Below are 27,960 nucleotides of genomic sequence, written 5' to 3'. Positions count from 1 at the left end.
AAGGATACAGGAATACTGTTCCTGTTTACAGACTTCAGAAGTGTCTACTGGCTATTTAAAATACAAACATGAGGTGTGTGTGTGTGTGTGTGTGTGTGTGTGTGTGTGTGTGAGAGAGAGGGAGAGATAGTGTGTGTCCATATTTTTCAGGGAAGGCTTTATGCAACATAATAGAACATTGCTGTGAGAATTTGATGATTAGTTCTTTTACATAAACCTAAAGCCATAAACTTCTGGTTTGATTTGTTCTATTTCTCATTTCTCCATTTGATTTTACAGATATTGACAATATATGTATATCTCTAAAATAGAGTTACAGAAAGTATAATTACAAAACCAATTATTTTTCTTGGACAAGTTTTGTGTCTTTCTAAGCATTGTAAGGGATAGTTTTCTATTATATTTTATTTATTTATTTTTAGTTTTGCCAATGGATTTCTTGAAGTGTATCACACCACAATTTGTACTGTAATATACTTGAGTATGATTAAGTATAGATAGTTGTGGTAAAGGGCTGCAGTGAGTTTGATACAGTTACTCAGCTCTGACTCTATTTTTGAGAGACTTATCTGAACGCTTTTCCTCAGGAAGCGGCGCGCAGTCTGAGGCCCCGCCCACCGCGCGCTTAGCGCTCGAGTCTCAGACTGTCCCCTGATTGAGCTGGTGGTCTGTGCTGTAGTGCAGCGGTGTAGCAGAAATACTTGAACAGACCGCTTATTAATAATAAACTGTTCTAAACTGAACCGCATACATGTACGGATTTTCTACATTCTGAACCCTGGAGAAGACCATGTGCCAAAATGAGCGCAAGTAAGTAATAATGTTTTTCTATTTCTAGGCAAAAATGAGTTTTTCTCTATGTGAACTACTGTGTCTTGTACATTTGTCACAGTTATATTAATAAGACACAAATGACACAAATCTGATTCAGATATGATTGTTGTTTTCATCATATGACAAAAAATGTGCTAAAAATGGCAATTTTTAGACAATTTTACGTTTAGTTAAATATACTCTCAGCACATTGTTTCTAAAATAAAGTGTATTTTGTCGCTGTCCAATGAAAAACAAATTTTTGTTGATTTTTAGTTTACTACATAATTTGAACAAACAAACTGTCTCTTACACAGTGCCAAAGTTTCTTGATGAACGGACCAATGGAAATGCTTCAGAATGACCTGAAATAAACCCTTTTTACATCATCTTCCATTAAAAGTTTAGAATGTTTTTTTTCTCTCTCTCCTGTAAAGTTGCTGTTTTGGAAACACTTGTTTTTTATTGGACAGCGATGATTTGCTCCTGTTAAGCCAAACATGCAAAAAAAATGCTTAACATGCAGAATTATAAGAATCAAAGAGATTAGCATGTCAGAATGCAGGGCTACATTCTTGTAATATAATAAATTGCTTTAGGAAGGACTATAGTATGAAGGGAAATGTCAACACCACAAAAAGAATGGCCGAATAGGGCAGGCTCACAATAAGCCTGACCTCTTAACTTTGCAGTGGACAGAAATACTTCAAGTATGTTTGTTTTAACTTTGTTATATTAAAAGCCATTTAAAGCATTGAAAAGTAGAGAGAACATGTTGCTGGCATTACACAATATTGCATAATGCTTATTACTGTATTGATTGGAACTTTAGTAAGTTAGTAAGTAATTGGTCAACCTTGTTTTCTGTGTTTGAAGACACACCACTATCACATGCCTTTGGGCCATGAGCTTTTGACTTTTAGTGGAATCTAGTTTAAGGAATAATATGTTTATGTGAATACCTTACAATTCAAATGTGTTTGTGTGCTTTCAGAACTAGAAGATCGCAGATCCCGGAGCCATGTTTGTCGTTCTAATGAGCAGTTAGGTCCACTGGCTGGAAAGTGCTGTCATCATCAGGGATGTAAACCAGATACTGCCCCAAAACCAAGATCAAACTCCAGACAGTTTCCTCACTTAAATAATTACTTGAAGAAATACACTAATCGAAACCTGACACCTGCTAACGTAGAGGCACACAATTTGAAAATCCACAGGAAGCAGGTATTTGGACATTTAAGACATGAAAACGACTTAAAACAAAGGGAGGCGTCAAAACCATGCAAAGACATAGGACATAAAGAACGGTCAATGCAATGGGAGGAGTTTACTGAAGTGGACAAGAAGGAGCACAGTGACCAAGGGGAGGAGTTGGGCTATGGGGAGGAGCTGGCACAAGGCATTGAGCTTGATTGGGAGGTGGGTTTACATCATGGGGAAGGATTTGACTCTGAGGAGGGTGAGGGGCCCCGGGAACTTCTTTCTGACTCCTGCAGTGACAGGGATGAGGAAGTGCAAGGAGTGGCAAGACAGCTTCACAAAGTAGCGGAAAGAGAGGAAGGGTGGGAAGTGGTTGGGAATGGTGAAACAGGGTCACCCCGGAGTCTGGTTGATGTTCATTTTGGCATACAGTCAACACCTTATACACTTTACAAAACAATGATGCATGAAACAAATAGAAACAAAATTCAGGCTTCATCTCTGAAGTTAAGAGACAATTTGTATACTGATGAAATTTTCAGTGCTAAAATGCTGTCAAATGGATTGTATTCAAATCACCTTTACTCCAATGGAATCAACACAAATGAGTTGTACCCAGATGGAACTGACACAGTCGCCATGTTTCCAGACATGTGTGATGCGGGTGAAGCTCTGGCTGATGCCGATGGGCTCTCAGAGTGTGATCTTTTTGAGCAGACTGAAGCATCTCAGACATTGGAAGCGGAGGAGGTGGGTGATCCTGGGGATACGGTAATGCTCTCTGTGGAAGAGGGTTCTGAGAATTCAAGTGCATCTATATCGAACTTTGGGGAAGAGGGGGGTGAGGAAGAAAACAGTTCTCTCTCACTGAGGAATTCTTCTCAGGATTTACATTGCGAAACCTCTCAAGATTCTTCACTGTCAGATTCTACACTTTATGCAAAGTCAGAGAGAGAAGCTGGAATTCTCTCAGAATCATCTCATCAGCCTTCATCATCCTTCTCTTCATTCTGCTCATCTCAGTCTGAAATCACTTCAGATGAAGCGGAAAGCAGTGAGACCCTTCACTTTCACTGGAGTGAAATTGAACGTGCCACTCCGTCCAATGAACCTCACTTTAATACAACATTTGATCTTGACCTACCATGTTTCTCTTCACCAATACAGCCTGAAGACCAAAAATCACACCAGACACAGTTTGATGAACACGGAAAAGAAATATCAAATGCCCAGGGGGATCAGTTAATAATACCAACAGAGAACCCTAAGGTTCAGTCAGAAGAGCATGTGTATGAAGAAACCGAGCCAAAATTCCAACCCAAAAGCTTCCTGCAGACTAGGAAGTATTTAATGACTCGGTCCATCTCCATGGAACCTCCCTCTAACAGACTGGAACCAATGAACTCCACAGTATCAGGAAAGGAACGCTTGATGCTACACACACAGTCTTACTATACAAGTCATGATTTTCTGGGAGAAAGCTTGCCAGCCCTCACTGGCTCCTTAGGATGTCTCTCACCAGGATGTCCCTGCCCCCCCAGTGATCTAGGCATGAATAGCCATGACATACCACCCCCCTTCGAACTCTCTTCCATCACAAAGCGGCCAATTAGAAAAAGCACACCAGCTCTTCCAACCGATGTGTCTGCTTCATGCAGAAAACTGGACTTTGGCTTCAAACGCTACTTCTTGCCTTTACGGTTTCTGAGGAAATCTGAAAGAAGGAGCTTGGCTGATAACCGCTCCGTCTCCTCCAGATCCTCATCAGAATCAAGTCCACAGGGTTCTTGCAAAAGGCTGAATTTAATCAGGCAAAACGTAGGCAGCCCTGAACTCCACAGAGTACATGATTCTTCCCTACCATCATCCCCATCTTCCTTCCTTTATCAGAAGAACAAGCAGAGGCAGGGCCTTAACACACTTCTCAACAGCAACGTGTTGTCTGGTATTCCTAGTTCCTGGGACACTGATGACTTTCTTCACTCCTCTTTTACTAAGCCCTTTCCCCTTTCAAAACCTCGTTCTTTTTCTTCGCCCAATGTTGACTCGTCAGTGTACGAGAATGTTTTAAGCCCAAGTCCACACTATGAGAACTTGCAGCTACGCCTCTTAAATCCCACCAGTCAGAGGCACCGGAATCAGAGTTCTGCCAATGATATCGATGGTTACGTGGATATGAGCAGTCTGCCAGGCTTTCAGAGCAAGAGCCAGTCATCAGAACAAGAGACAGAGAGGTACACTCTTCTTATTCATTTTTTACTCAAACATAACAAATATTGCTGATGTTACACACAGTTCCCATTTCTGACACGTTTTACATAATTTGACTCTTAAAGTTATTCTTTCCTTTGTGAAAAATGTACATGTGAATAGACCAATAGGGTAAAAAAGTGAAAATATTTTTATTTTCCTGTAAAGCTCCCATTTTCAAGAAATGTTTTGCCTTAAAATGACAATATATTATTTTTGGGGTTCAGTGTATAAGGTTGTATATGAATCAAATGCCACTATTGCTGCAAATTAAAGATTGGGAGAAGCTAGGTTTCAGGTGTAATACAATGTATTTCATTGTATTTGAAATTACTTTGACTATATTAATGGATGTGATTAATACTTAACTTATCAGAACACTCACAGGACCACCCATCTGATTGGCCTTAATGCTCTCAGCACAGGGTTAAACGAAACACACAGTGATTGGTTGTCGAGCTAATTAGCTAATTTGCACATCATAGCCTTCTACTGCATTAGTATATTAGTATTGCTGTACTATTAAGATAGCAAACTACTACATATTGTACGATCCTTGATCAATAATCCTCTAAAATGCATTAATTGACAAAAAAACACAAAAATGAGTTGTTGAAATCGAATAAAACAGTATATGTGTGAATATAATGATGATACATATATTTAATTACAATATAAGTACAAAAGTACATTTGTCAGTCTAAAGCAGTCCAGTTTTCTCGTTCATGACACCACTGCAAACAAAGGTGACATTGACTGGCTGACGGAAGGCCTAGATGGCAGGTAATTTGTTGAAATGACAATCCTGTCTTTCTCATTTCAATGATGCATCATTCTCAAAGGGAACTAGGCAAAATGTCTTTGAGTGTGTTATAAAGCCATGTCTAGCAATCAGCAATCTCTCACCAAATAGTAAACTACCCAAACGTATTCTCTAAGAGTCTTTTTATAGGGTAGATTAGGGGAAGCAGTTTAATGCTTAGTGTCTAATCAGACCACACCTGTAATCAATTATATATCTTGAAAAGACAGCGCGATGCATTCTATTAAAGTAGTTTTTGTAGTCTTTGTGATATATAGTAGACTTTCATCGGTGTCTGTTGTGTAAATGATGATGATGTAGTGTAAATCTTTTAGGTGGTGTAATTTTCTTGCATTATCCCCTTGTGTGAAACATGTTTGGCTTAAAATATTAAAAAAAGGCACTAATCTGTATAAAATGAAAATTCCTGCTGTTTTAAAATGAGGGCAGATATGTCAGGAGTTTATAGCTACCAGCATGATTAAATTTCATCCTCCCTTTCTGTTGGACACAGATTTTGGTATTATAATCGGATGATACGTTTTAATCTCAATAGTATACATTTATACCCCGAGAAGTTTACCCCCTGTTGTTTTTTTATCATGTTTTGGCTCCCTCAGTAGTAATTGATTTACTCTGCTTCTGTGCTTACAGCATAAAGTACTTTTGTACTTATCACAAAACCTTTAAGGTTTAATACAACAGAATACAAGATACATTACATTTTAGAGCATAACTTATATTTGTGTATTAAATGTATCATACTGGGTGAATAATAATAGAACACACGTTTGGATTGTCACATTTTGTGTCTTAATCTTTTAAATTGAGCAAATAAACAACGGGATTTGCACTTATTTTCAACAAAATGTGTTATTTGACCTTTCCAGTCCCCTGTATATGGGATGCTTCAAGTTGTGTGTTTTTACTGTCTCTTTTTAGTGCCTATACTATCTGCTCTCCTGCTGTGAGGTCAGATGGATCAGTGAGTGTATCTGTAGGAGTGCCTTGTATAAAAAAGGAGGAGAAGAAGGGATCAGAAATACTGGTACGCCCTTTTTGTTTGTTCGTGTGTGAGAGTTTGTATAAAAGTGTGTTTTCTAAAAATGCTTTTTGTTTGTCTGTTTACAGACTGTCACTTGTTCTAGAGCATTTTATAGTGCAAAAGAGCTGCTGGACAGCGAGGCACAGTGAGTATAAGGACATTTGTTTTGTCTGTTGTCAGGCTTTGAATTAATGTATTTTATCAGACAGTATTTTAATCAGAATTACCTGTATGTAATTGTAAATAAAACTAACAATCTATGACTAGTAAATATGAATGAACAAGACACTAAACCAAAGTAATATACTTACTTTTTGAACATCAAAGAACAAGATCAATCTAAAATACAAAAAAAAAATCTTTCTTTGGCATCATTAAACCTGTTGCAAGATTTTATAAAACTGTCACTGTAATAATATAACTATTGTCATCATCTGTTTTCTCATCATTCAACATTTCATAATATATATATTTCATTTTAAAGGCATTTAAAGAATTTGAAGCTTCTGACCGAGGTATGTGATGTGTATTTTTTTTGTTATAAATATACATTTGATTGTTAAAAAATATATAATATAATGGTTTAATCTCCAAAGATTTCACATATTAATGTGATTAAAATACAGTATATGTTCAAATGGATCAAAGTAATTCCTCTCAGTAGACTAGTCTTCTCAGTCATGTTATCTTTTTTCACAAAATACAATTATTAAGCTTTAAAATGAATATTTGTGTAAATTTACCTGGCGTGCCTGTGTTCTGTTAAACTGTAGACTGTAGGTGGAGATGAGACACTAGGAGAACTCTGGAGTGATTTGCCTGCAATTTACACACTCCACCAAGACCTCCACACCCAACTGGAATCTCGGATCAAAGAGTGGTAAAACATATTGTACACAAATATACACAAATACGTTCTTTTCATCCATCCGTCCATCCATCCTTTATTTTTACATCTTTCTCCTCCTAATCAATTCTGTGCTATCCCCCATTTCAGGGAGCAGAAGGAGGGAATTGCTGATATTATCTTGGATAAAAAAGCAGAGTTTTCATTTTTTTCCTCCTTCATCACTCACCATGACAGCAGAATGAAGTCTCTGGAGCAGATGGAGAACACAGTAAGATATCATACACACATTTTGATTTCTTCTGCCCTTTTAATTACACACTGACAACAAACACCATGCTCTCCTGATTATCCCAGTTTGTTGCATGTATTTAAAGTGGGGTTACCATCAGTGATTAATTAAAACTTTACATTATAAAATTTGATTTGTTTTTTTATAATTGTAATTTTCTTTCTATATAAATTTATTCATTTTCTAGTTAGTCTTTCATTATCAGTGAATTAAGACAGTTTTGATGTCTTAAGGTTGCTCTATTAGGTTTGCATTGAAGCTACTAGGCTAATGTAGTGGTAATATAATGGAAGCAGGAACCTGGTAGAGCTGTTTTCTAATGTAATATATACACTAGAACAGTGTTTTTAAACCCTGGGTCTGGAGGCCCACTGCCCTGCAGATTTTAGGGCTTTTCCTGATTTAACACACCCACTTCAACTCAATAATGTGCTAATAATGAGATAATTAGTAGGATTAGGTGTGATTAGACAATGGGCCACACAAAACACTGCAGGGCAATGAGCCTCCAAAATCAGCGATAAGAAACACTGGACTAGAATACAACTCTACTTTAACTGGTTGAATTTGGTGGGGAAAACCTAGTAAATATGACATTTTAAAACCTTATATATTTTACAATATATTTTTGTCTTAGCAGTTGGACATGACTTCTTTGAAGCAGCAGCTGCTGCAGGTGATTGTGAGAGTCCTGCAGTACCGCATGCTGCTAACAGGTGAAGTATTAAACCCATCCTCCCTGTTTGTTCAAATGTGTGTTAGGTATTACACACATTCCACATCAATCAGGTCTACTTGATCACCAATAAAATGTGCAGGACTACAACAGACCTATTGTATTCTGGCCTTGTCCCTTTATACACCATTGCTTTATAAATATAAATCACTGTGATTAATACCTCATTATTCATAATTAATTTAATTAAATACTTTTACATTTGCTACATTTGATTCTAACACACCTCTTCATTTTTTAAATTAGATTACATGAATAATATTTCACCAAACACAAGCGAGTACAAGGATACTCAAGGTAAGTCACTACAGCATTTATGTGGTCAGTGCTGAACCACAACTAAAGAAGCTTATTTAAGGGATACACTGAATATTTGGCAACTGAAAACATTTGTCCGAGCACTTCCGCCGTACAGCAGTAGCAGTAACAACAGTAACGAAAACACTATACAATTTATACTGAATAATGTCTCAATTGTTTAATAATCTATTTCAATGTTTCCTCTAAATTCCTCCTAAAACTGCACTTATTTAATGAATATTTTTCTTTTGAAAATACTTCTAGGCTATTTAAATTTGGCCAAAAAATTGGTGCATCCCTCATCTAAGTATATGTACATTTTGTTTTGTAACATGCTCAAAAAGTACTCAACACGTCCTAAAATCCTAAAATGTTGCCATTAAGTGTCACTAATGATCCTGGTGTGTTTTATTATGCATTGGGGGGGGGGGGGGGGGGGTCTTCAGTCTCAAAGCATAAGGTTTGTTGTTTTTGTAGTACCTGTTTGTTTCTTATCTCACTGATGGATGATGGATAATTTATGTGAAGGGCATTTGGGCTCTTATCTCTCAGTGTGTGTGACTGATTGTTTAGCAGTATTTGTATCCTTATATCTCAGTTTCACTTCCAGGCGTGTAACCTTTGACATCAACCCTCCCTTCTGTTCACCCTACCAAACCTGATAGAGCTTGATTGATTAGTGCACACACACACACACACACACACACACACACACACACAGAAAAAGCGCTCACACGCAGATAGTATTTTGTCTGTGTTTTGTATAGTGTGCATCATGTGGGAGTGTGTATTTTATATGAAAGTAATTACACTTCTTTTTTTTCCTTCTTTCTCATTATTCTTTTTATGTTTCTTTTTTCCTTACTTTTATATTTTGCTCAGATGCTTTGACAGTGGTCTCTGATGTAGCTGACCTGACCAATGAGAGCCTCAGCAATGGAGTGAGTTCTACAGTGTTGTATATGTGTGTTTTTTTTAAGATCTGTTGTAAATAGAGGAACATTATTTATGTATGGATTTATTTACTGTGTGTGGGTAAATGTTTTGCTCTATTGCAGGTGGCTCTTCTGCGTCTGGTTCATATTGAGCACAATGTTTTAGGCTTGAAGAACTTACTACAGCCTAACAGGGTGAGACAATCAAACTAACAAGCCACTCATATTGCTGCCAACTCTCCTCCATTAGTCCCATCTGTATTAGTGATTTTAACATGTATATATGTGTGTGTTTTCTTTAGGTTTTTGTGAAAGAAGGCACCTTAATGAAGGTCAGCAGAAAGTCCAAACAGCCTCGTCACCTGTTCTTGGTATGTTACTGTATGTTACAGGTCTATTTAAGTGCAGTTTTTAATTCTCTCTGTTATTTTGGTCAGTGAAACAAATGACAGAATATTCATTAGTGATGGAGCTTTTATTCAGCCCTATTGTCTGTCTTTTTTCTACGCTTTTCCCACACTCACAGTGATGGCCTTGTTTTTTTTAGCATTGGATTTCCTGACAGGATGTTTTTGCACAACGCTGTATGGTCTGTGTGTGTGTGTGTGTGTGAGAGAGAGAGAGAGAGAGAGAGAGAAAGACAGAGAGAGAGATAAAAAAGGAGAGGACATGTTAAACATATATCCACCCGTGGGGCTTTTTTGCATAATAATAAAATCTCATGTCCAGTCAGAAAAAGGAAAATAGAATGGCAAAATGCTCTACATAGTGACTGAGCAGACAGACAATAAAGAAGCTGAACTAGACATAAATCTCAGGATTTATGTTGAGATCCCAGAACATTACAGTGTCTTTCTGTAAGTGTCCTTGGTCAGCATTTCATGCGCTGAGAGGATTAATGTTTATTAAGGCAGCTGGATGAAGATTAAAATGTATCATACATTTGGAAGACTGCAGTCAACCTCAAGCTATAAAATGTCTATCAAACTGAAAATATAACAGAATAAAATCACATACAATAGTTCAGTGAAATTAGTGCTTAATTTAAAGAAATAGTTTGGCAAAATCATATTAATGTGATTTATCACAGATGTGATTTATCATAGATGTCAGACTTGTACTGCTAAAACCTGATACTACATATATATTTATTTGACACAAAAAATCTATTTACTTTACATTTTGAGTAACTGAAAGTAACTTTTAGTCTGTTCATGACATTTTATTAAATATTGTTTATTAAGGTTTTTGAAAGTGGTGAACTAGGTTTCTGACAGTAAGTGACCAGGGCTGGGTTTTCCCAAAAGCCTCTTAGCACAAAGATCATTGTTTGGTAGTAGAATGGTCATCACATTACACATTATACACTGTATTGTTACTTCTCCTGCCCTCATGTGGTAAAAATGTTCAACTACACAATAAAGCCAGACTTGATTCATTGGAGATGTTTCAGTCCTGTACAATTTTAAATCAGTATGTCTGCTTTCTGTATGCACATCTCTCTATATGTTCTGATATGTGTTCTATCGTTTCTGTGTTTTACATTGCAGATGAGTGATATAATGCTTTACACATACCCCCAACAAGATGGCAAATACAGACTTATCAACACTTTGACACTGACAGGAATGGAGGTATTATACCCATAGGAAAATGGCTTTTTCATTTACACAGACACAATTATATGCCTATTATTCAGTGTCCATTTGATGAGCTCGACTGATCATATAGGAGCACTTTCTATAGTTCTGTAATTACAGACCGTAGGCCTTCAGTCTATTATCCTCCTTTCACCCTGTTCTTCAAAGGTAAGGACCCTATGGGATCACAACAAACGATATAGTATCATCTACAAGGTGGAGTAGCTAGGTAGGAGTGTCTAATGTAGTGGACAGTGATTGGATACAGTGTTTAAAAACTCTAGTAGCACTGCTGTATCTGATCAACTCCTACCAGTGCAGCACATACGAACACCACCACCACCATGTCAGTGTCACTGCAGTGCTAAGAACGACCCACCATCCAAATAATACTTGCTCTGTGGTGGTTCTGTAGTGTCCTGATCATTAAAGAACAGGGCAAAAAAAAAAAAAAAAAATATATATATATATATATATATGGGAACAACAAAAAGACTGCAGTGTGGTCCTACATGATCAGTGGAGCTGAAAATGAATAGTAAGCACAGAAACAAGGAAGTGGTCATAATATTGTGACTTGACTTATGTAACATAGTGTTCTCTATAGTTCTCTGTAAGCTCTGTGGAGTTTCGTTTCCGTTACTGTTCACTCAGTATGCAGATATACAGTCTGGAAAAAAGTAAGAGACTACTTAAAAATGATGAGTTTCTTTGATTTTACCCAATTGAAAACCTAAAATTAAGAGGAGGATGGATGATCACAAGCTATGAAACCAAGCTGAACTTCTTGAATTTTTGCACCAGAAGTGGCATTAAGTTATCCAAAAGCAGTGTGTAAGACTGGTGGAGGAAAACATGCCAAGCTGCGTGAAAACTGTAATTAAAAACCAGGGTTATTCCGCCAAATATTGATTTCTGAACTTGTTTTTTGGCATTGTTTGAGGTCTGGAAGCTCTGCATCTTTTTTGTTATTTCAGCCATTTCTGATTTTCTGCAAACAAATACTTTAAATGACAATATTTTTTTGTGGAATTTGAGAGAAATGTTGTCTGTAGTTTATAGAATAAAACAACAATGTTCACGTTTACATGCATGTATATATGCTATTTTTGTGACATCACAACAGCAATTTATTTGAAATAATATTGAATGCTGACTCTAAATGCACAATTTGTCAGGTTTGTAGTACTACTGTAATGTGTTTAATCATAACCTCTCTTTCACACACTTCTCTTTTTTTATCTGTATCACAGGTTACTAAACTGATGATAGATAATACTCAGCATGCATTAAAGATTGAGTTAAAGGATACGTGTATCACTTTATCAACAAGGTAAGTCCCACAGACACACAGAAACAAACAAAAATAAGCTCTCCATTCGGTCTGAAATGTGATTTAAGCCTATGTATTTGTTTGCAGCTCTTCTATAGAGAGGGATGATTGGTTTGTTACACTGAATCGGACAATAGCTGACCTCGGTTCAGTACTGGGGGAACCCACAGGCTGTTTAGAGGTAAGAAGATCTCAAATAATTCAGAATTAACAGAGAATACATCTAGAGGTACTTTTTTTGCTATTCTGAAGAACAGAATAACATTTAATTTTTAACATTATCAGAGATTTCTGATTTCTGCCACCAAGAAATTCTCAAGACAATTCTCAAGACAATCAGACAGACATCTTTTTAATGTAATATTCAGAGCTACTATGTGCTTTTACATTGTATACTGTGTTTAGAAGCCGTGACTACAAGGATTTTAAAATAATTTCTGCTTGTTATGAAATATTTTAAAAGATTTTACAAAATTAGAGACATAATACTATAAGACTATAATTATTTGCTCCTATTTCGTTTTGTTTTTTAAACATTTGGAGTGCTCATGTTCTTGGCTAGTTACCACTTACTTTGGCAAGACCCGTGATATGCCTTTATCTCACTCGTCGTTCTGTATTTGCAAACTAGTTGAGGTTCCTGCCAGCACTAAATGTGATGCTCAAATACAGTTTGAACTGTGATCAGATCTTCCTCCAGACCGTTAAATACAATCTGGTCTGACTAAGTGCATTTCTTTGTAGAACATCAATTAAGCGCTTCTAAAAACGTTCACCTTTAGGGACCTGGCAAGAATTGCTGTGTAATATGAGAGAAAAGTGTGATCCACCTACTTACAGCAAATGTCCATGCGTTTAAATGCCAGGTAGAAATACTACAATAGGCTGCTTGTTATCTGAACAGCAGAGTTAATACTGTCTGTGAAAGGGGAATATGACTGTTTTTTTCTTCCCAGATGGAGTGAGGGTAGCATTAGTCTTACTAATAACAGATGTTGTTCAAAGGAATTATGAGATATCAAAAGAGACTGAAATTTCAGACAAAAAAGGAGGTGTGTATTTTTCTGTTAAATAGAAGACAGACTATACATAGGCAAAGTGTATGACATTGTTAAGCTAAACCATGCTAAATGTTTTTAAAGACGTAGGATTAAAACTGTATCATTTCACATACATAATAAACAGTCTTGTAATATATGCTCTAAAAATACACTGATGCTCAAGATTTCTTTAAGATGCAATAAAGTCAGTCAGAGGGATTTAGTGTGAAATGGTGCTTTGTAAAGACCATAAAAGGATCCATAGCTTACTGTGCATAAAACACAAATACACCATTTAATTTAAGCTGTAAATGTAGAGTGAATCTGTTTTTTGTGAGTAAATCTGAAAAAAACAAGGTTTTCAACAATTAGGCTCAAAGTGGTCCAGCAGACTAAGGCACATTATAATCCCCTTGTCAAGCTGCTTGTTATCAGCAGCCGGAATCCAAGAGAGCACAATTGGCCTTGCTCTCTCTGGGTGGGTAGATCTCTCTGGCACCCATCACTCCTAGTGTGATGTTGGTCAGAACAGACATATGTTATGTATCAGAGCTGGGTAGCTGCTTTTCATCTGAGTTCACTGACTGGATGGAAAAAGTGGTGTATTGAACAAGCCATGTGCTTAGCCTTCACCCTCCTAGTGTTGGAAGCATTACTAGGGACAGGGGAGTCCTAATGTGTAGGTCGGTAAATACATTTATGGTATAGGTATATGGTGTTAGGAGGACTCAAGGACTCTTATTGGTATAGCGGAGCATTCAGGCACTCAGGACGGGAATTGAACCACAGTCTCCCACGCAATGTTGTAGTTAGCTCACTGGCAGGTAGTGGTGTTATCCACTGCGCCACACCAACCACAGTACAAAAACAAGGTCAAAACGAGAGAGCTGCCACAGGCAATGGGAAACTGCTTTGTATGAGGATAAATCTGTCAATACTCTGTGGGGAATGAGTGAAGTGAGCATGAAGATATAGTGCATCTAACAGGTGAAATCAATATTCAGGTGTTTAGCTTCTGGGTAGTGCAGTCTCATGTGATCGTGAACAGGAGTAATTTAAGTGTGTGGTGCGTTCTGGGTAATGTAGTCTGGAGACTGAAGATCGCAGGTATAGCTGAGTGTGGGACAGGGTCTTTCAGCAGCAGACTTGACAGACTTGTTCAGCAGTAGTGACCGAGATCATTACTAATATTGTGAAGGTAATGCTTAATGTGCAACATTAGTCTTTTTTTTCTTCTAGTTTGGGGAAACTGTGGAGGCGTGTCTAGGAGAAAATGCTCCGCCTCTGGTGTCTGTTTCTCAGGTGTCAGTATGCATGAACTGCCCTGTCCGCTTCAGCCTCACACACCGAAGGCACCACTGTCGAGCCTGTGGCAAGGTATATATATACACACACTCACACACACACACACACACGCACACACACACAAACACAAATATATATATACATTATTATGTTTTATTTTTAATTGCTCACAGGTTGTATGCAGAGACTGCTGCAGGAATAAAGTCCCTCTAAAATACCTGAAGAACAGACGAGCCAAAGTGTGTGATAAGTGCTACAGTGAGCTTTACAAACCAGGTATGTGTGCTCCAAGCAGCACTGTATTTAAACACTGCTGCTTTGTGCAGTGCTGTATTGTGGGGGCAGCTTTAGTACTCTGTAGATACTGCCTGAATCAGTGATACAGCTGGACCTACTTCTGAATAAGAAAATGGGCAATATTACAAACAATAGTTTGATAGAAGAAACTTTTGGCCAATCAAATGTACTTTCTCAGATGAAGATGTTGCCATGGGAACGGGGAGCTCCAGTAGGCCACTGTCTGCTGTTTTCCAGAACATCCATCCCACCAGTCTGTGGAGGGGTCGCAAAGGCCAGTTGACTTTTAACCAGGTATCCCCCTCCATTCAGCCACACACACACTGCATTGATCTATGTCAGATTCTAAAAGACATTTAAAACATAGGATTTTCTTCTTTAATTATTATAATATTATTATGTGATTTATGTTGTTATAAAAGTGAAGTGTGTGTCCTTAGACCACCTTATGGTTTCTAGGGGTAGTATATTATCCTTTTAAAATGAACACTGTTAACCTGTTTTGTTTATGTGTGTGTGTGTTTAGGGGATAGGGCCAGAGGGGGAGATGAGTGGGACTCTGGAGAGAAGTCGAAACAGTAGGCGGAGCTGGAAGAGCCTGTGGTTCCTTCTGAAAGATAAAGTGCTGTATACATACCCACAGCCTGAGGTAACAAACAAATGAATTCTACAAGTGATTCCATAGAAGGACTATATGTGCTTCAACTTAAGAACCACACATAAGTACGCGATGAAGGGGGAGAGTGAAGAAAGATTTGTAAAAGAAAAAAAATACAGAGGTTTTAAACCTGTCCACAGTGCACAGTGTAGCTGTAGGCTTTCATTCTAAACAACCAGTAGCACACCTGACTCCACTTGTTTAATCTTGGTCAATCTTCAAACAACTAAATACATGCTTGGCTAGAATCATCAGCCACATCAGCCCAATGTGGACATTCAGAAATTCTTAAAAATGGAACTTTGTAAAACTTAACACTGCAAACATTCTTCAGACTCTCACACGTCTCACTTATGCTAAATATTTATGTTAAAGCCTGACTCTAGACTAAGATGTAAAATCAGTTCAATAACTTAGAACAGTCAGAAAGTTTGCTTCTATAGTACTGCATAAAGAAACACACACTTAACCAAGTGATCACGATAAAAGCATAAAATCTGTCTCTCTCTCTCGCTCTATAGGAGAGAATTGCGTGTGAGTCTCTTCCTCTGTTGGGTTTTTCGGTGAGGCCAGAAATTGAAGGAGAGAGCAGTGTGTTTCAGCTCTACCACAAAACAACACTTTACTATACATTCAAAGCTCAGGATACACACACTGCTCAGAGGTAAGACTGGTGTCATATCTGTAATCCTTGTAAAATATATAATTTCCATTGTTGTATTTTTGAGGGTGGGGTGGATTGTGATTGTAGCTAAGATCACTTTGGGAGTTTGCAGGATGGTTATTTACATTTTTACGGCTTTTTTAGTATTATTATTCCTTATGATTGTGCTTATATTTGTATTTTGAAAACGTAATTTTTATACTACCTTTGCTGTATCCCCTATTTGTCTGCCCAAATCTGCACCCCTCCCTATTTGTGGGCATATGAGAAACTTTTTCTTCACTTTCACTAAAATACACGATTAAATCTTATGATGAAGCGATTCAAAATGTCAAGAAATTAACATTAATTTAATAAATGAATATTAAAATACAATTTGTTTCTGCTACAAATTTACCTCTAACTAGTACAACTTGATCACACTCATGTTTTTGCATGTTTGGCAGGTGGGTGAGTGCTATGGAAGAGGCCACAGTCCTGTAGCTGCTGCTGTTTTAGAAGGGCTGTTATCTCCCTTAAACTAAGACAAAATCCACACCTGACAAATGAAGAGTCCTGCAGTGTCATCACTACTTCAAATTGAAGCAGTTGTCAGATTGTAACAGTGCTAGGAGAGCCAAAAAGAAAAACAAACCCGCTTAGTGCTGGTCATTTATTAATGTAGAGAAGCAATCATCTGCCTATATAACTATATATATATATCTTATATATTGTTACCTTTCTTTTGTTATCTTTTATCTTTATATTTATATGTCAGTTTTTTACATTTGTACTAATTATATTTTGTAACAGGAACTGCATACGTAAGCGTAGCTTTTGATATTTCTTTTTTTTTTATAATTTTATTTCTAATTTTTCCCATTTTCTCCCCAATTTACACGGCCAATTACCCAACCCATTCATTAGGACTCCCCCATCACTAGTGATACCTCAACACACCAGGAGGGTGAAGACTAACACATGTTTCCTCCGATACATGTGAAGTCAACCACCACTTCTTTTCGAGCTGCTGCCGATGCAGCATTGCCGAGCAGCCAGCGCGCTTGGAGGAAAGCACAGCGGCTCGGCTCTGGTACATCAGCTCACAGACGCCCTGTGCTGCAAACATCACCATAGGAGTGATGTGGGGAAAGAGCGCCATCTACCCACCCAGAGGGAGCAGGGCCAATTTTGCTCCCTCTAACGCCGGCAGCTTGATGGCAAAGCTGCATGAGCTGGGGTTCGAACCGGCGACCTCCTGCTCATAGTGGCAGCGCTTTAGACCACTGGACCACTCGATATTTCTAATAAATTAATATAAGTGTACCACATCAAACCATTTAGAATGTACAGCACGTCAAAACTTTTAAATATGATACCATGAAAATACTTTGTCTGAGTGTTTTTTTAAGTCTATATAATGAGAACCAAGTACTAACTGTGCTCATTTAAATTTGAAGTAATCACCCATTAAGTATATGGTACATACAGCATATTGATGGAAAGAAGACTACACAGGCTCTTACTCATCCATGATTAGACACTGGCTCCCACCTCCACATAGACCAGTTCTGCTTGTAATGCATATTTTTAGCTTGTGTGAGGCAGCTTACGTCATATAGGTTACCTGAAATACATGTGCAGTAAGCAATATGCAACTAGTATTGTGCAGGATTTCTGCATACTTTTAATTCATTCCATAAGTTCATCAGATCCTAAAAATAGAAAATAGGAGAACCACATCAGAAATATCAGACTTTTATATCAGTCATTTATTTATTGGTCAAACATATCTGTAAGTGTCAAAAGAATGAGAACCTTTGCTTTTAGTGTCTGGTGTGACCTCCATGTGCAGCATAACTGCAGCTAAACATTTCTGGTAATTATTGATTAGATTTTTAGCCAGTTTCTCTGTATTAAACCCCTTTAAAGGTCACCTTCCGCGAAAATCCGATTTTTCTTGTTTTTTGTGGAATACAGTAGGTCTCTCCGAGTTGAATGTGTACACCTGCACATTAAACTGTTTTGCAGCCCCCATTGTCTGCAGGAGCTAAGCAAAGAAATCCCCCCTCCCCCCCTCCGAAAAACGGGTGAATTTTGAATTATCTTTCTGCCTACGTAGGCAGAAACTCACAGACCAGCCCACCTTGGCTCGAGAAACTCCCAGAGGCGGAGCTGAAGCGACGCAACATCACCGCTCATCGGAGGTGGGAGGCAGTGAGCGGCAGAGCGGTGGAGGGGCGTCGCAGTGCTCCTAGCCAATCAGAGGAGAGATATTTGCATGCTGTTTGCATGTATGAATATTCATGAGCAAAGCTGGAATCCGGTCATTTTGGACACACCCCTAAAACAGTCCATTAAAAAAGAGCTATACAGAGACACCTGAGCACTTTTTTTTTTACAAAAACGGCTCACATGTCATTCATTCATACTAGAGACCACAACTAGACATTTTAAAATGAAAGAAAAAACGACGGAAGGTGACCTTTTAACTCTGTTGTGCTGGTAGGTTTGTTTCCATAAACTGCTTACTTCATACTTGCGTTGTTTATTTTTATTTATTGGTTAAGTTTCTAAAATGTTCTTCTGTTAGCTCATAACAATTCAGGGTTACACTTGGGTGATGTGATTAAGATAAAAAAATACTTTATTGATCCCGAACTAAATCTAGCAGCCAGTAGAAGTTATAATACAGTGTAGGTTGGAACAGACCGTCTGCAGGATATTTCTGTTTGGGTCAGGCTTGCCCAATTCAATCACAAACCATTGACCTGCTTAGTAATTAGCTAGCCAGCTAACCTGTGCTGATTCCCTCTAGCAGCAACTCAGGGGTTAAACTGTATTGTAGAAGTTTTGATTAATTTCAGGGACAAACAGGGTTGAGCTCTGGTACTGTAATTTGATTGAAATAAAAATAATTTGGTAAAATACACTGACTACACTTTAACTGTTAAAACATTACATTTACTGGAGAAGCTGGGTATGTATTCCGTTGAAAATTCTGCTTTGCTTCTGGTCCTTTAGGCTGCTCCGTAAACTCTGTCTACCAAATAAGTAGGCATGGCTGGCTCAGCCACTAAAGATTTTTGCAGATGTTGTTAGAGATTAGAGGTATTAATCAGGGGACTTGCCTGTAATATGAACTTATATACAGTAGACTTTGAAGTTGTTCAGTCGTGGCCCATATACAGGACCATAGGCCCTTACTGTAGTGCCACTTGTGAACTATAGGCAGCAGAGCACAGTAAAACCAAACCCACATTAAGAAATGTGCATCTCTAAAGGTCATATTTCTGTGTTCAGGATCTGTATATAAGTCAATTGAGACTATGGCAGTAATTGGCTCTGGCAGAGTAGACATAGACTTCTATCTGAGCGGTGCTATTCTGTAATTAATCATGTTTAAGGAGAGTAATTAAAAAGACCATCATAGGGGTAAAGAAATTAAGGAGCAAAAGAGAGAGAGAAAGAGGGAGGGAGAAGAGGAGGGGCAGTGCTGTCCTGCTTCCCATCTCCCTAGAGGCGTTCTGACCCAGAACAGAGTGAGAGAGAGAGAGGGAGAGGGACGAGAGAGGAGTTTATTTTCTAGAGTACCTGAAAGTTACGGACACCTTGCCCCAAATAAGATGTGCATTCATCATTGGAACTTTCTCACTTCTTTCCATTTTCTCCACTCATGCGTCACACCCTTCTTTCTCTGGCCTGCTCTGCCCAGTCTTCCTCATTGTTTCCTCAATCCTGTCATCTTCTTTTTCAAAAGATCCTAATTGCTGAGCTGTATCAGTCTGGAACTATTGATTAGATTGCTAATGGAATAATGCATCAGTGATTTTTTAAATCGGAACAAAAAATACAATTAACCATACCAAACTAATATATAACCTTTCACAGACTTTAAAATAGTGTGCCCATTAATCCAGCTCTATTATTATCATACTGTTTATTTAGGACTGCAGGGAAATTAAAATCTCTGCTGGGTCGAGGGGGCACCCCAAGACAGAGCTGGCCTTCTTGATCAATTTATTTATCAAGTCACTGCAGACAGGATTAGACTTGATTAACTGATCAAAGATCACAGAGAGGAGGATAAGAGGAAGATGATGGCAAATCTTTCATCCACGACTGACAACAACATCGACCCCATGAACACCCACACTCAAGAAGCTCCTTTAGTGACCGACTGCTTCATCCAACCGAAGTGTCTGAAGGAGAGGCATCACCAGGTCTTTCCAGCTGCTGCTGTCAGACTTTATAACCAGCACTGCTCCCAGTAGAACACACATATACCGTGTACACAACCCATACACTATATACTTGCTGTAACGAGGGGACAGACGGGAGGCGGATTTAAATGCGGGTAAGACCAATACTTTTATAAATAACATAAATAAACAAACAGACAGGGGAATAACGAATAAATATGTATACATAAACAAACAGGGAAAACCAACAAAGAGCTAAGCTAAACAGATAAGTGACTAAACTAAACAGATAATAACTAAACAGGGCTAGGGAATATAAACAGGGATAAATACGTAAATATATACAAAATAAACAAAGAAACAAACAGGAAATAAACGTGACTAGAAATAAACAAGAGCGTGAAAATACAAACAACCAAGGAAGGAGAAAAGAGCTATAACGTGAACGTGGCGAGACAGACAACAGGGGAAGGTGCAAAGACCGACGGCCAAACATGGACTAAACTGTGCTATAAATAGTAACAAGAAACATTGAACACCTGGGGAAGGGGCGGAGCTACAAATTTTACACACGTGATGGAAAAGTACTAGAGAAACACACTAGGAAACGGGGAAAACACAGGAAAACATAGCGAGGGCGTAACAGAAGCCCCACCCTAAACGCGCAGCTCCCGAGGCGCGTAAAAACGAACCCCGGGGGCCGGCGGCGGGGAGAGGCCGGGAAACACAAGAGACGAGACCGGGGACTTGTTTTGAGACTAAACAGGAGATGGGACAGAAGACTTGACAAAGAAAGGAGACGGAACAGGGGACGTGACTGGAGACTGGACATTGGGCAAGACAGGAGACTGGACAGGAAACTGGACAGAGGATGATGACTGGACGTGAGACATGACAGGTGACTGGACAGGACTAGACATGGGAACAGGAACCAAAACATTGACAGGAACGGACACGAAAATGGTGACAGGAACAGGCACAGACAAACCAGACAGGACAGGAACCGGAACATAGACAGACACGGGGACCAGAACAGGAAGCGACATGGGGACCAGAACCACTTGGGGATGCCCAGGACTGGCTAAAGTCTGTGGGGTAGTCCATGGAGCCAGCCTGGGCAAAGTTCTTGGGCTGGAGTCCGGGGGCCTTGGGGCAGACCTGGGCACACGGGGCTTGGGGCGAAACTTAGTCCTGGGTGCCGGGATAGGCGTGGGTGTGGTGACGGGCCTCGCTGGTGACGCGACGGCTTGGGCAGCAGGAGCTGGCGGTGCGGCGTCTCGGGCAGCAGGAGCTGGCGGTGCGGCGTCTCGGGCAGCAGGAGCTGGCGGTGCGGCATCTCGAGCAGCTGGAGCTGACGGCGCGGCGACTAGAGCAGCTAGGGCTGGCGGCGTGATGACGAGCATCGCTGGCGTCGGCGCTGGAGCGGTAGGCACCGCTGGCATAGGAGCATGGACGGTGGGCACTGCTGGCATCGGCACATGGGCAGTGGACACCGCTAGCACAGGAACACGGACGGTGGGCACTGCTGGCATCGGCACATGGGCGGTGGGCACCGCTGGCACAGGAACATGGACGTGTCTGGCACCGCTGGCACAGGAACATTGGCGGTGGGCACCGCTGGCACAGGAACATTGGCGGTGGGCACCGCTGGCACAGGAACATTGGCGGTGGGCACCGCTGGCACAGGAACATTGGCGGTGGGCACCGCTGGCACAGGAACATAGGCGGTGGCGGGCACCGCTGACACAGGAACACTCACGTGAACAAACTTGGACCCTTGGGCAGTAAGAGAGCACGGAGACCTGGCTTTAATTCACTGCAGCGTATTCAGGTTCCGGGGCGGCAGGAGCAGTAGAGTGTAGCGCCGTAGCCATGGAAACCTTGGAGCGGAGATCTGCTGCCGCCCTCAGAGCCTCGAAAACCCGGACTGGAGCTGCTGATTCCCCGGAAGAGTCCAGCGCATCGGAGCGCAGCTGGGCGGCCGCCGAGGAGGCTGGATCTGCCGCCGTAGGAGAAGCAGGTGCCGCTGCAGCCGGAGAGGAAAGCGCCGTAGCAGCCAAAGAAACATGAGCCGTGGAGAAGCTTGGAGCTGCAGCCGCCAGAGATGCTAACTGAGTTAGCCGCGTAGCCTTGGAGAAGCTTGGAGCTGCAGCCGCCGGAGATGCTAGCTGGTTAGCCGCTGAAGCTAGCTGCGGAGCTGCCGAGGTGGAGCGCGCCCTGGGAGGCGGGTGGAGTACAGCCTCCGCAGCCAGCGGCAAGCGGGCTCTCGTCGGGAAGGAGAACTCGTCCTCCGAACTGGACGCGGCTGCGAGGAGGTCCACGTAATCCCAGAAATAGTCCTCACAGCCTGCGTTAGTGCCCGTCTTGCCTACCCCGCGGTTCGGAGCGAGGCCGATGGCCCCAACCGTTAGCCCCCCCCCCCCCCAAGAAAATCCTCCGGATCTTGGGACCTCTTAGAGCGCCGTGACCAAGGCCTTCTTCGGCCTCGGATTATCCTGCGCCGAGGTCCCAAAGGGAGCGTGACGGATGGCCAGCTTGCATCCAGCCCAAGGGTTACCCGCAAAATCCCTTTGGTCGGTCTTTATGTAAGGAGGGGACAGACGGGAGGCGGATTTAAATGCGGGTAAGACCAATACTTTAATAAATAACAAATAAATAAATAAACAGACGGGGGAATAACGAATAAATATGTATACATAAACAGACAGGGAAAACCAACAAAGAGCTAAGCTAAACAGATAAGTGACTAAACTAAACAGATAATAACTAAACAGGGCTAGGGAATATAAACAGGGATAAATACGTAAATACATACAAAATAAACAAAGAAACAAACAGGAAATAAACGTGACTAGAAATAAACAAGAGCGTGAAAATACAAACAACCAAGGAAGGAGAAAAGAGCTATAACGTGAACGTGGCGAGACAGACAACAGGGGAAGGTGCAAAGACCGACGGCCAAACATGGACTAAACTGTGCTATAAATAGTAACAAGAAACACTGAACACCTGGGGAAGGGGCGGAGCTACAAATTACACACACGTGATGGAAAAGTACTAGAGAAACACACTAGGAAACGGGGAAAACACAGGAAAACATAGCGAGGGCGTAACACTTGCTAGATGCAGAACTCTTATTATATACTTCATTATGTGCAACACATAAATGTGCAATACAGCACATTGTAAATGTTGATAGAAATATTCTCCAGATTTTTTTTTCAAATTGTTTATTATTTGCTATAGTTTATATTGTTAACACTTTTCTCTGTGTGCTTCATATTTGCTGCCATTTATCACTTTGTCGCTGTAACACTGTAAATTTACCTGCTGATATGATCTTATATGCAGTACAAACATACAAAGGGCCTATTTATATTGGCCTGAATATTAAGATTGATCATTTAAGTACCTTTTGATTAAACATAATTGTCATATCATGATAGCATTAATATTGTAGTTAATATGTGATTCTGCATTTACTGCAGCAGTGTGATATTTTCATCCTGCTGCTTTACAGTAATTAGGTCACTGGAAGAGGAGTGTACCAGTTAAGCAGTACATGCAGACATGCTGACATTCAGACATACATCCATGTAGTCCTTCAAATTACCAAGTGCCATGAACTGACCTGTATGGTTAAGTTAGTGTTGAGTATATTTGTAATAGATTATATTTGAGTAAACAGCAGTATTTTTTTAACATCTATATAACATTTTATTTAAGATTTGGCTCTTGCTGTTCTTTCATACCTCTTTCCTCCTGATGAATCTGTTAGTAAATACTCACTGTAATGATCATATTCACTACAACAGCTGTCAGGCTGCTACTGTACTATGTAACTTTGGTGGAGCTGACCACAATTAGAAGATGTAAGATAATAAACCATATAGTGAGTGAAATACACCTTTTAAATTTAAACAAAATAACAAGATCATTGACACTTGTGACAAAAAAAAAAAAAGATTTATGTGAATTCTTAAAAGGTTAATTTTTTATGAAAAAGCTGTATTTCTAATTCAAGCAGTTAAGCTTGGTTTGATGGTTAGTGATCATCTATCTTCCTTTTGATTATATTTCAGAGGTTTTCAATTTGGTAAAATAAAATAAACTTATAATTTTTTAAAGTGATCTCTTACTTTTTTCCAGAGCTGTATATTAAATAAGCACATCAGTATGTTGATCATAATTAGCTAATTATAATAATACTAACTGGTGATCAGAACAAATACCCAATTTGGGTTAAAATTACATAAATATGTACACACTCTACAGCTCTAATGAGCTGCTTGTGCTTACTCCACATGTGCATTAGCGTGGCACTGATAATGACTTTGTCCCTCTAGACACAGAACACAAATACACAGAGACGTTTTCAGCTGAGGTGGCCGATTCACTGCATAAACAGGTAGTAATAACACAGAATAGACCAGTAAATCTGGTAGTTATTAAAACCTTGATGTAATACCTATAAAACCTATAAAGCTGTGTGTGTGGCAGAAATAGAAAGCATTTACAGAATGTGTGGGAGTGTACGTGCACTGTCTGGGCTTTAATGTGCAAGTGTGCCAAAATAGAACATGCATCTCTTACAAGACTAAGGCAAAGTATATGCAGAAGAAGAGGTGAAAAATAAAAGATATAATGAGAAAAGAAAAGACAGAAAAAGAAGGGAGGGTAATACTGTCACAAGGACATTGTCCTGACATTTCTGGGTCTTTACACTGCTTATGTTCCTCTGCATTGCAGCACAGAGGGAGGACTACCTGATTCAACTACAGGTAAAAGCACTGTTACTTAGCTCATACTCAACGCCAACATTCAACATCCATACTGAACACACAGACCACACAGGAAGATAGATAAGACCTGCTGCATATACAATGATCAAGCATAACATGACATGAGACATCAGTTTGTGACCTTAAACTCAGGTGTACTTGGGTTCTGCAGCAGGACAATGATCCAAAGCAGACCAGCAGGTCCACCTCAAACTGGTGTGGAGTCGCCAAGTCAAAGTCTGATTGAGATGATGTGGCCTGATCTTAAACAGGCCATTCATGTTGGAAAACCCTCCAATGTGACTGAATTAAAACAATTCTGCAAAGAAGAGTAGGCCAAAATTATCCCCTAATAAATGAAATTAAATCATTTAAAGATGGCTTTTTAAATATATACTTAAATGTGTTTATGACATTTGAAATGTAAGTATGATAAATATAAATAAAAGAAATCTGTAGGGGGGAAATACTTGTTTATCTTATTCATGTATTTATGAGAGGTATGTACAAAAATAATAATGATTCATTTCTCAGTGAAATTTTGTCCTCGCTGAGAAATGTAATGTCCTCACTGTTGTTGCTAAACTGTTGCTGCTGACGGCCAGTTTTCCTTTTGGTCATGTTAACCTGAGTCTGACCCAAACACACATAGATTTTTTTTCCCCAACCTAAGCTGACCTGTGACCATGGCCAGTATGCACATCACTACTGCAAGGGCACAACATACTGATGCCTGAACACTAAAAAACATTGTGCTAAATATCTACAGTAATGTACTCCACTAGAATACATAAACCCTATTTAGGAAAACCTTAATCAAACCACTTTATTAAATATTTTGAATGGGTTCTTTGACTTCTTTAATGGGTTCTTTGTCAGTAAAGAATGGTTAAATGTTTTTTTGTCTAGTTGGATAGTGATGTTCTGAGCCACATTACAGCAGAGTAAACATATATGTCTCTCCAAGACACATTAAACAACCAAAACTCCTCCTAGTACAACTGAAAGTCCCATATGCAGTATGTCATTGCTGACGTTTTCAGTCTAAATGATTCTCTTCTTATCAGCATTAACTGCCAAAGCTGTTGCCTTCCCATAGGAAGGCAGCAACCATCTGTAGCACAGCATGGGAAGAGGCTGACCAAGTGAACGTGCACTGGTTCAAATCTGATCAGGATACAATCCAGTCACATGAAGTGATCAGGTGTGAAAAGAGTTGAGAATCAGGAATACATCAGGAAAAGGCCAAGCCACATAAACTTGTAAGTGTATACACACTCAAGACACATTTAAAACAGATACAATTCTGATCTGCTCAAGTCACTTCTAGAGGTCTGAGGTGCATTAAGGTCTCATGTTATTGCAGGTGTAAATGCAGTTGTTTCTGTAAGACACATTAGACAACTGAAACTCCTTCCAGTACAATCAAAACACCAATAATATTTGTGTGCAATTTTGTAAGTGTTGTTCTATTAAACCCATTTTATGTGGGCACAGAGAAGCTACTATTTGTAGCTAACATTGGAACTTTCAACACCACTGCTTTCACGAGTGTATGTAAACTTTCATCTATGACTGTAAATAAAACATTTTTGGCCCCTTTATAAGAGTGTATTCATGCATGTGTCACTTGTTATACTTGTTAAACCTTTCTTCAGTCTGGTGATTCCAATGATTTATTCTTAGCCTGTTACCAAGAATGCCCTACAGTGCTGTAGACCTTCACTCCTACTCAGTTTTACTCACTTCTAGACTACAGTTATTCTGCTTCACTCTAACTATGTTCCAGTTCTCCATAGGCTGTCCAAGTCTTCTCCAACATTCTGCTGTTAGTGAACTGAAGGAGAGATCTTTCTCTTTCTTTGCTGATGGAAGAACAGACAGAGAGGTGGTTTCTTCTGCTTGGCTGCTGAGCTTACACATAGTCCTGAACAGAATGTTGTTTATAAAACACTCCAAACTGTGTATATGTGTGTGTGTGTACATATACAAAAGAGCTGCCCAAACTTGGCCCATGAGGCCATTTGAGTTGACTCACCATACAGTTACATAGAATTTATACTTTAATCCAGTAAGAGGTCAAACATTTTATATATAGGTTAAGAAACCTTCACTCTACTAAAATGCATCACCTTAAGTATAATCATTTACAAAATATAATATTTCATTTTAATATTACTTTTAAAAAATTCTATTAATACCTCTTTTTGCCCCTCTCAGAAAAACAAACAAACCAATACATTAAATGTGTGCATAAACAGTACATTAAATATGTCAAATATTATATCATTATACAAGCAAGACATCATTATTGTAAGTCGCTTTGGACAAAAGCATCTGCCTAATGTAATGTAATGTAATGTAATGTAAAGGCTGCACAAACATAACATCCAGGAACTGCACTTCTCTCGACCAGAAAACTCTACAGATGATAGATTATGTGTTTTATTTTGTATATATTATGTATTTACTTCTGTGAGGAAGGGACTATGTCTTTCACTTACCTTTACACCTGTGTTAATGTCATGTGATAAATAAACCTGATTTGATATATTGACATATTTAATGCAGTCAGGTCTCCATCAGGTCTTACTTATGAAAATGCATTATAGTTTGTTGAGTTGGTGTGTGGTTTATTCCAGTTGTGTGTGTGTGTTATCTAAAATGATGCTGCTGGTTCAGCTGGGGAGCAGTTTCGAAAGCCAAAACAGCCCCCTTACCACCCCCAGTTCTGCGCCAAACATCTAAACACACATGCACACACTCACAGACTGTGCTTTTCTCACCCACACACTTAAATCTAGGCCATACACTCCAGCACTGCGGACATACAGGAAGGGA

The 27,960-nt window shown here is 39.4% G+C and overlaps 1 protein-coding gene across 2 annotated transcripts; it reads left to right on the top strand.

The window, feature by feature from the left end:
* The first annotated feature begins 635 nt into the window (after positions 1-635).
* Positions 636-17,526, top strand: LOC103029739 (FYVE, RhoGEF and PH domain-containing protein 5). 2 transcript variants are annotated; one of them, XM_007254280.3, is made up of 21 exons: positions 636-810; positions 1,808-4,247; positions 6,008-6,113; positions 6,197-6,255; positions 6,595-6,625; positions 6,884-6,990; positions 7,108-7,228; positions 7,890-7,965; positions 8,232-8,282; positions 9,168-9,226; positions 9,344-9,415; positions 9,523-9,591; positions 10,771-10,854; positions 12,114-12,193; positions 12,281-12,374; positions 14,473-14,610; positions 14,712-14,814; positions 15,014-15,129; positions 15,362-15,484; positions 16,015-16,157; positions 16,604-17,526. In XM_007254280.3, exons 1-21 carry the CDS (start codon positions 801-803, stop codon positions 16,638-16,640), a joined length of 4,119 nt encoding a protein of 1,372 aa, XP_007254342.3. In that variant the 5' UTR covers positions 636-800; the 3' UTR covers positions 16,641-17,526. The 2 variants fall into 2 exon arrangements, with proteins under 2 accessions (XP_007254342.3, XP_007254341.3); XM_007254279.3 differs by having other exon boundaries at positions 7,887-7,965.
* The last annotated feature ends 10,434 nt before the right edge of the window (positions 17,527-27,960 follow it).

Source organism: Astyanax mexicanus, chromosome 5 (genome assembly GCF_023375975.1).
Source record: "Astyanax mexicanus isolate ESR-SI-001 chromosome 5, AstMex3_surface, whole genome shotgun sequence".
NCBI lineage: Eukaryota > Metazoa > Chordata > Actinopteri > Characiformes > Acestrorhamphidae > Astyanax > Astyanax mexicanus.
The sequence above is the reverse complement of the archived record's forward strand: the minus strand, read 5'-3'. Positions and strand labels throughout refer to the sequence as shown.

Excerpts from the sequence above, each read along its gene's own strand:
- LOC103029739 (XM_007254279.3), top strand. Across the intron at positions 6,256-6,594 it reads CTGCTGGACAGCGAGGCACA|GCATTTAAAGAATTTGAAGC; the intron begins GTGAGTATAAGG and ends TTCATTTTAAAG. Across the intron at positions 7,966-8,231 it reads GTACCGCATGCTGCTAACAG|ATTACATGAATAATATTTCA; the intron begins GTGAAGTATTAA and ends TTTTTAAATTAG.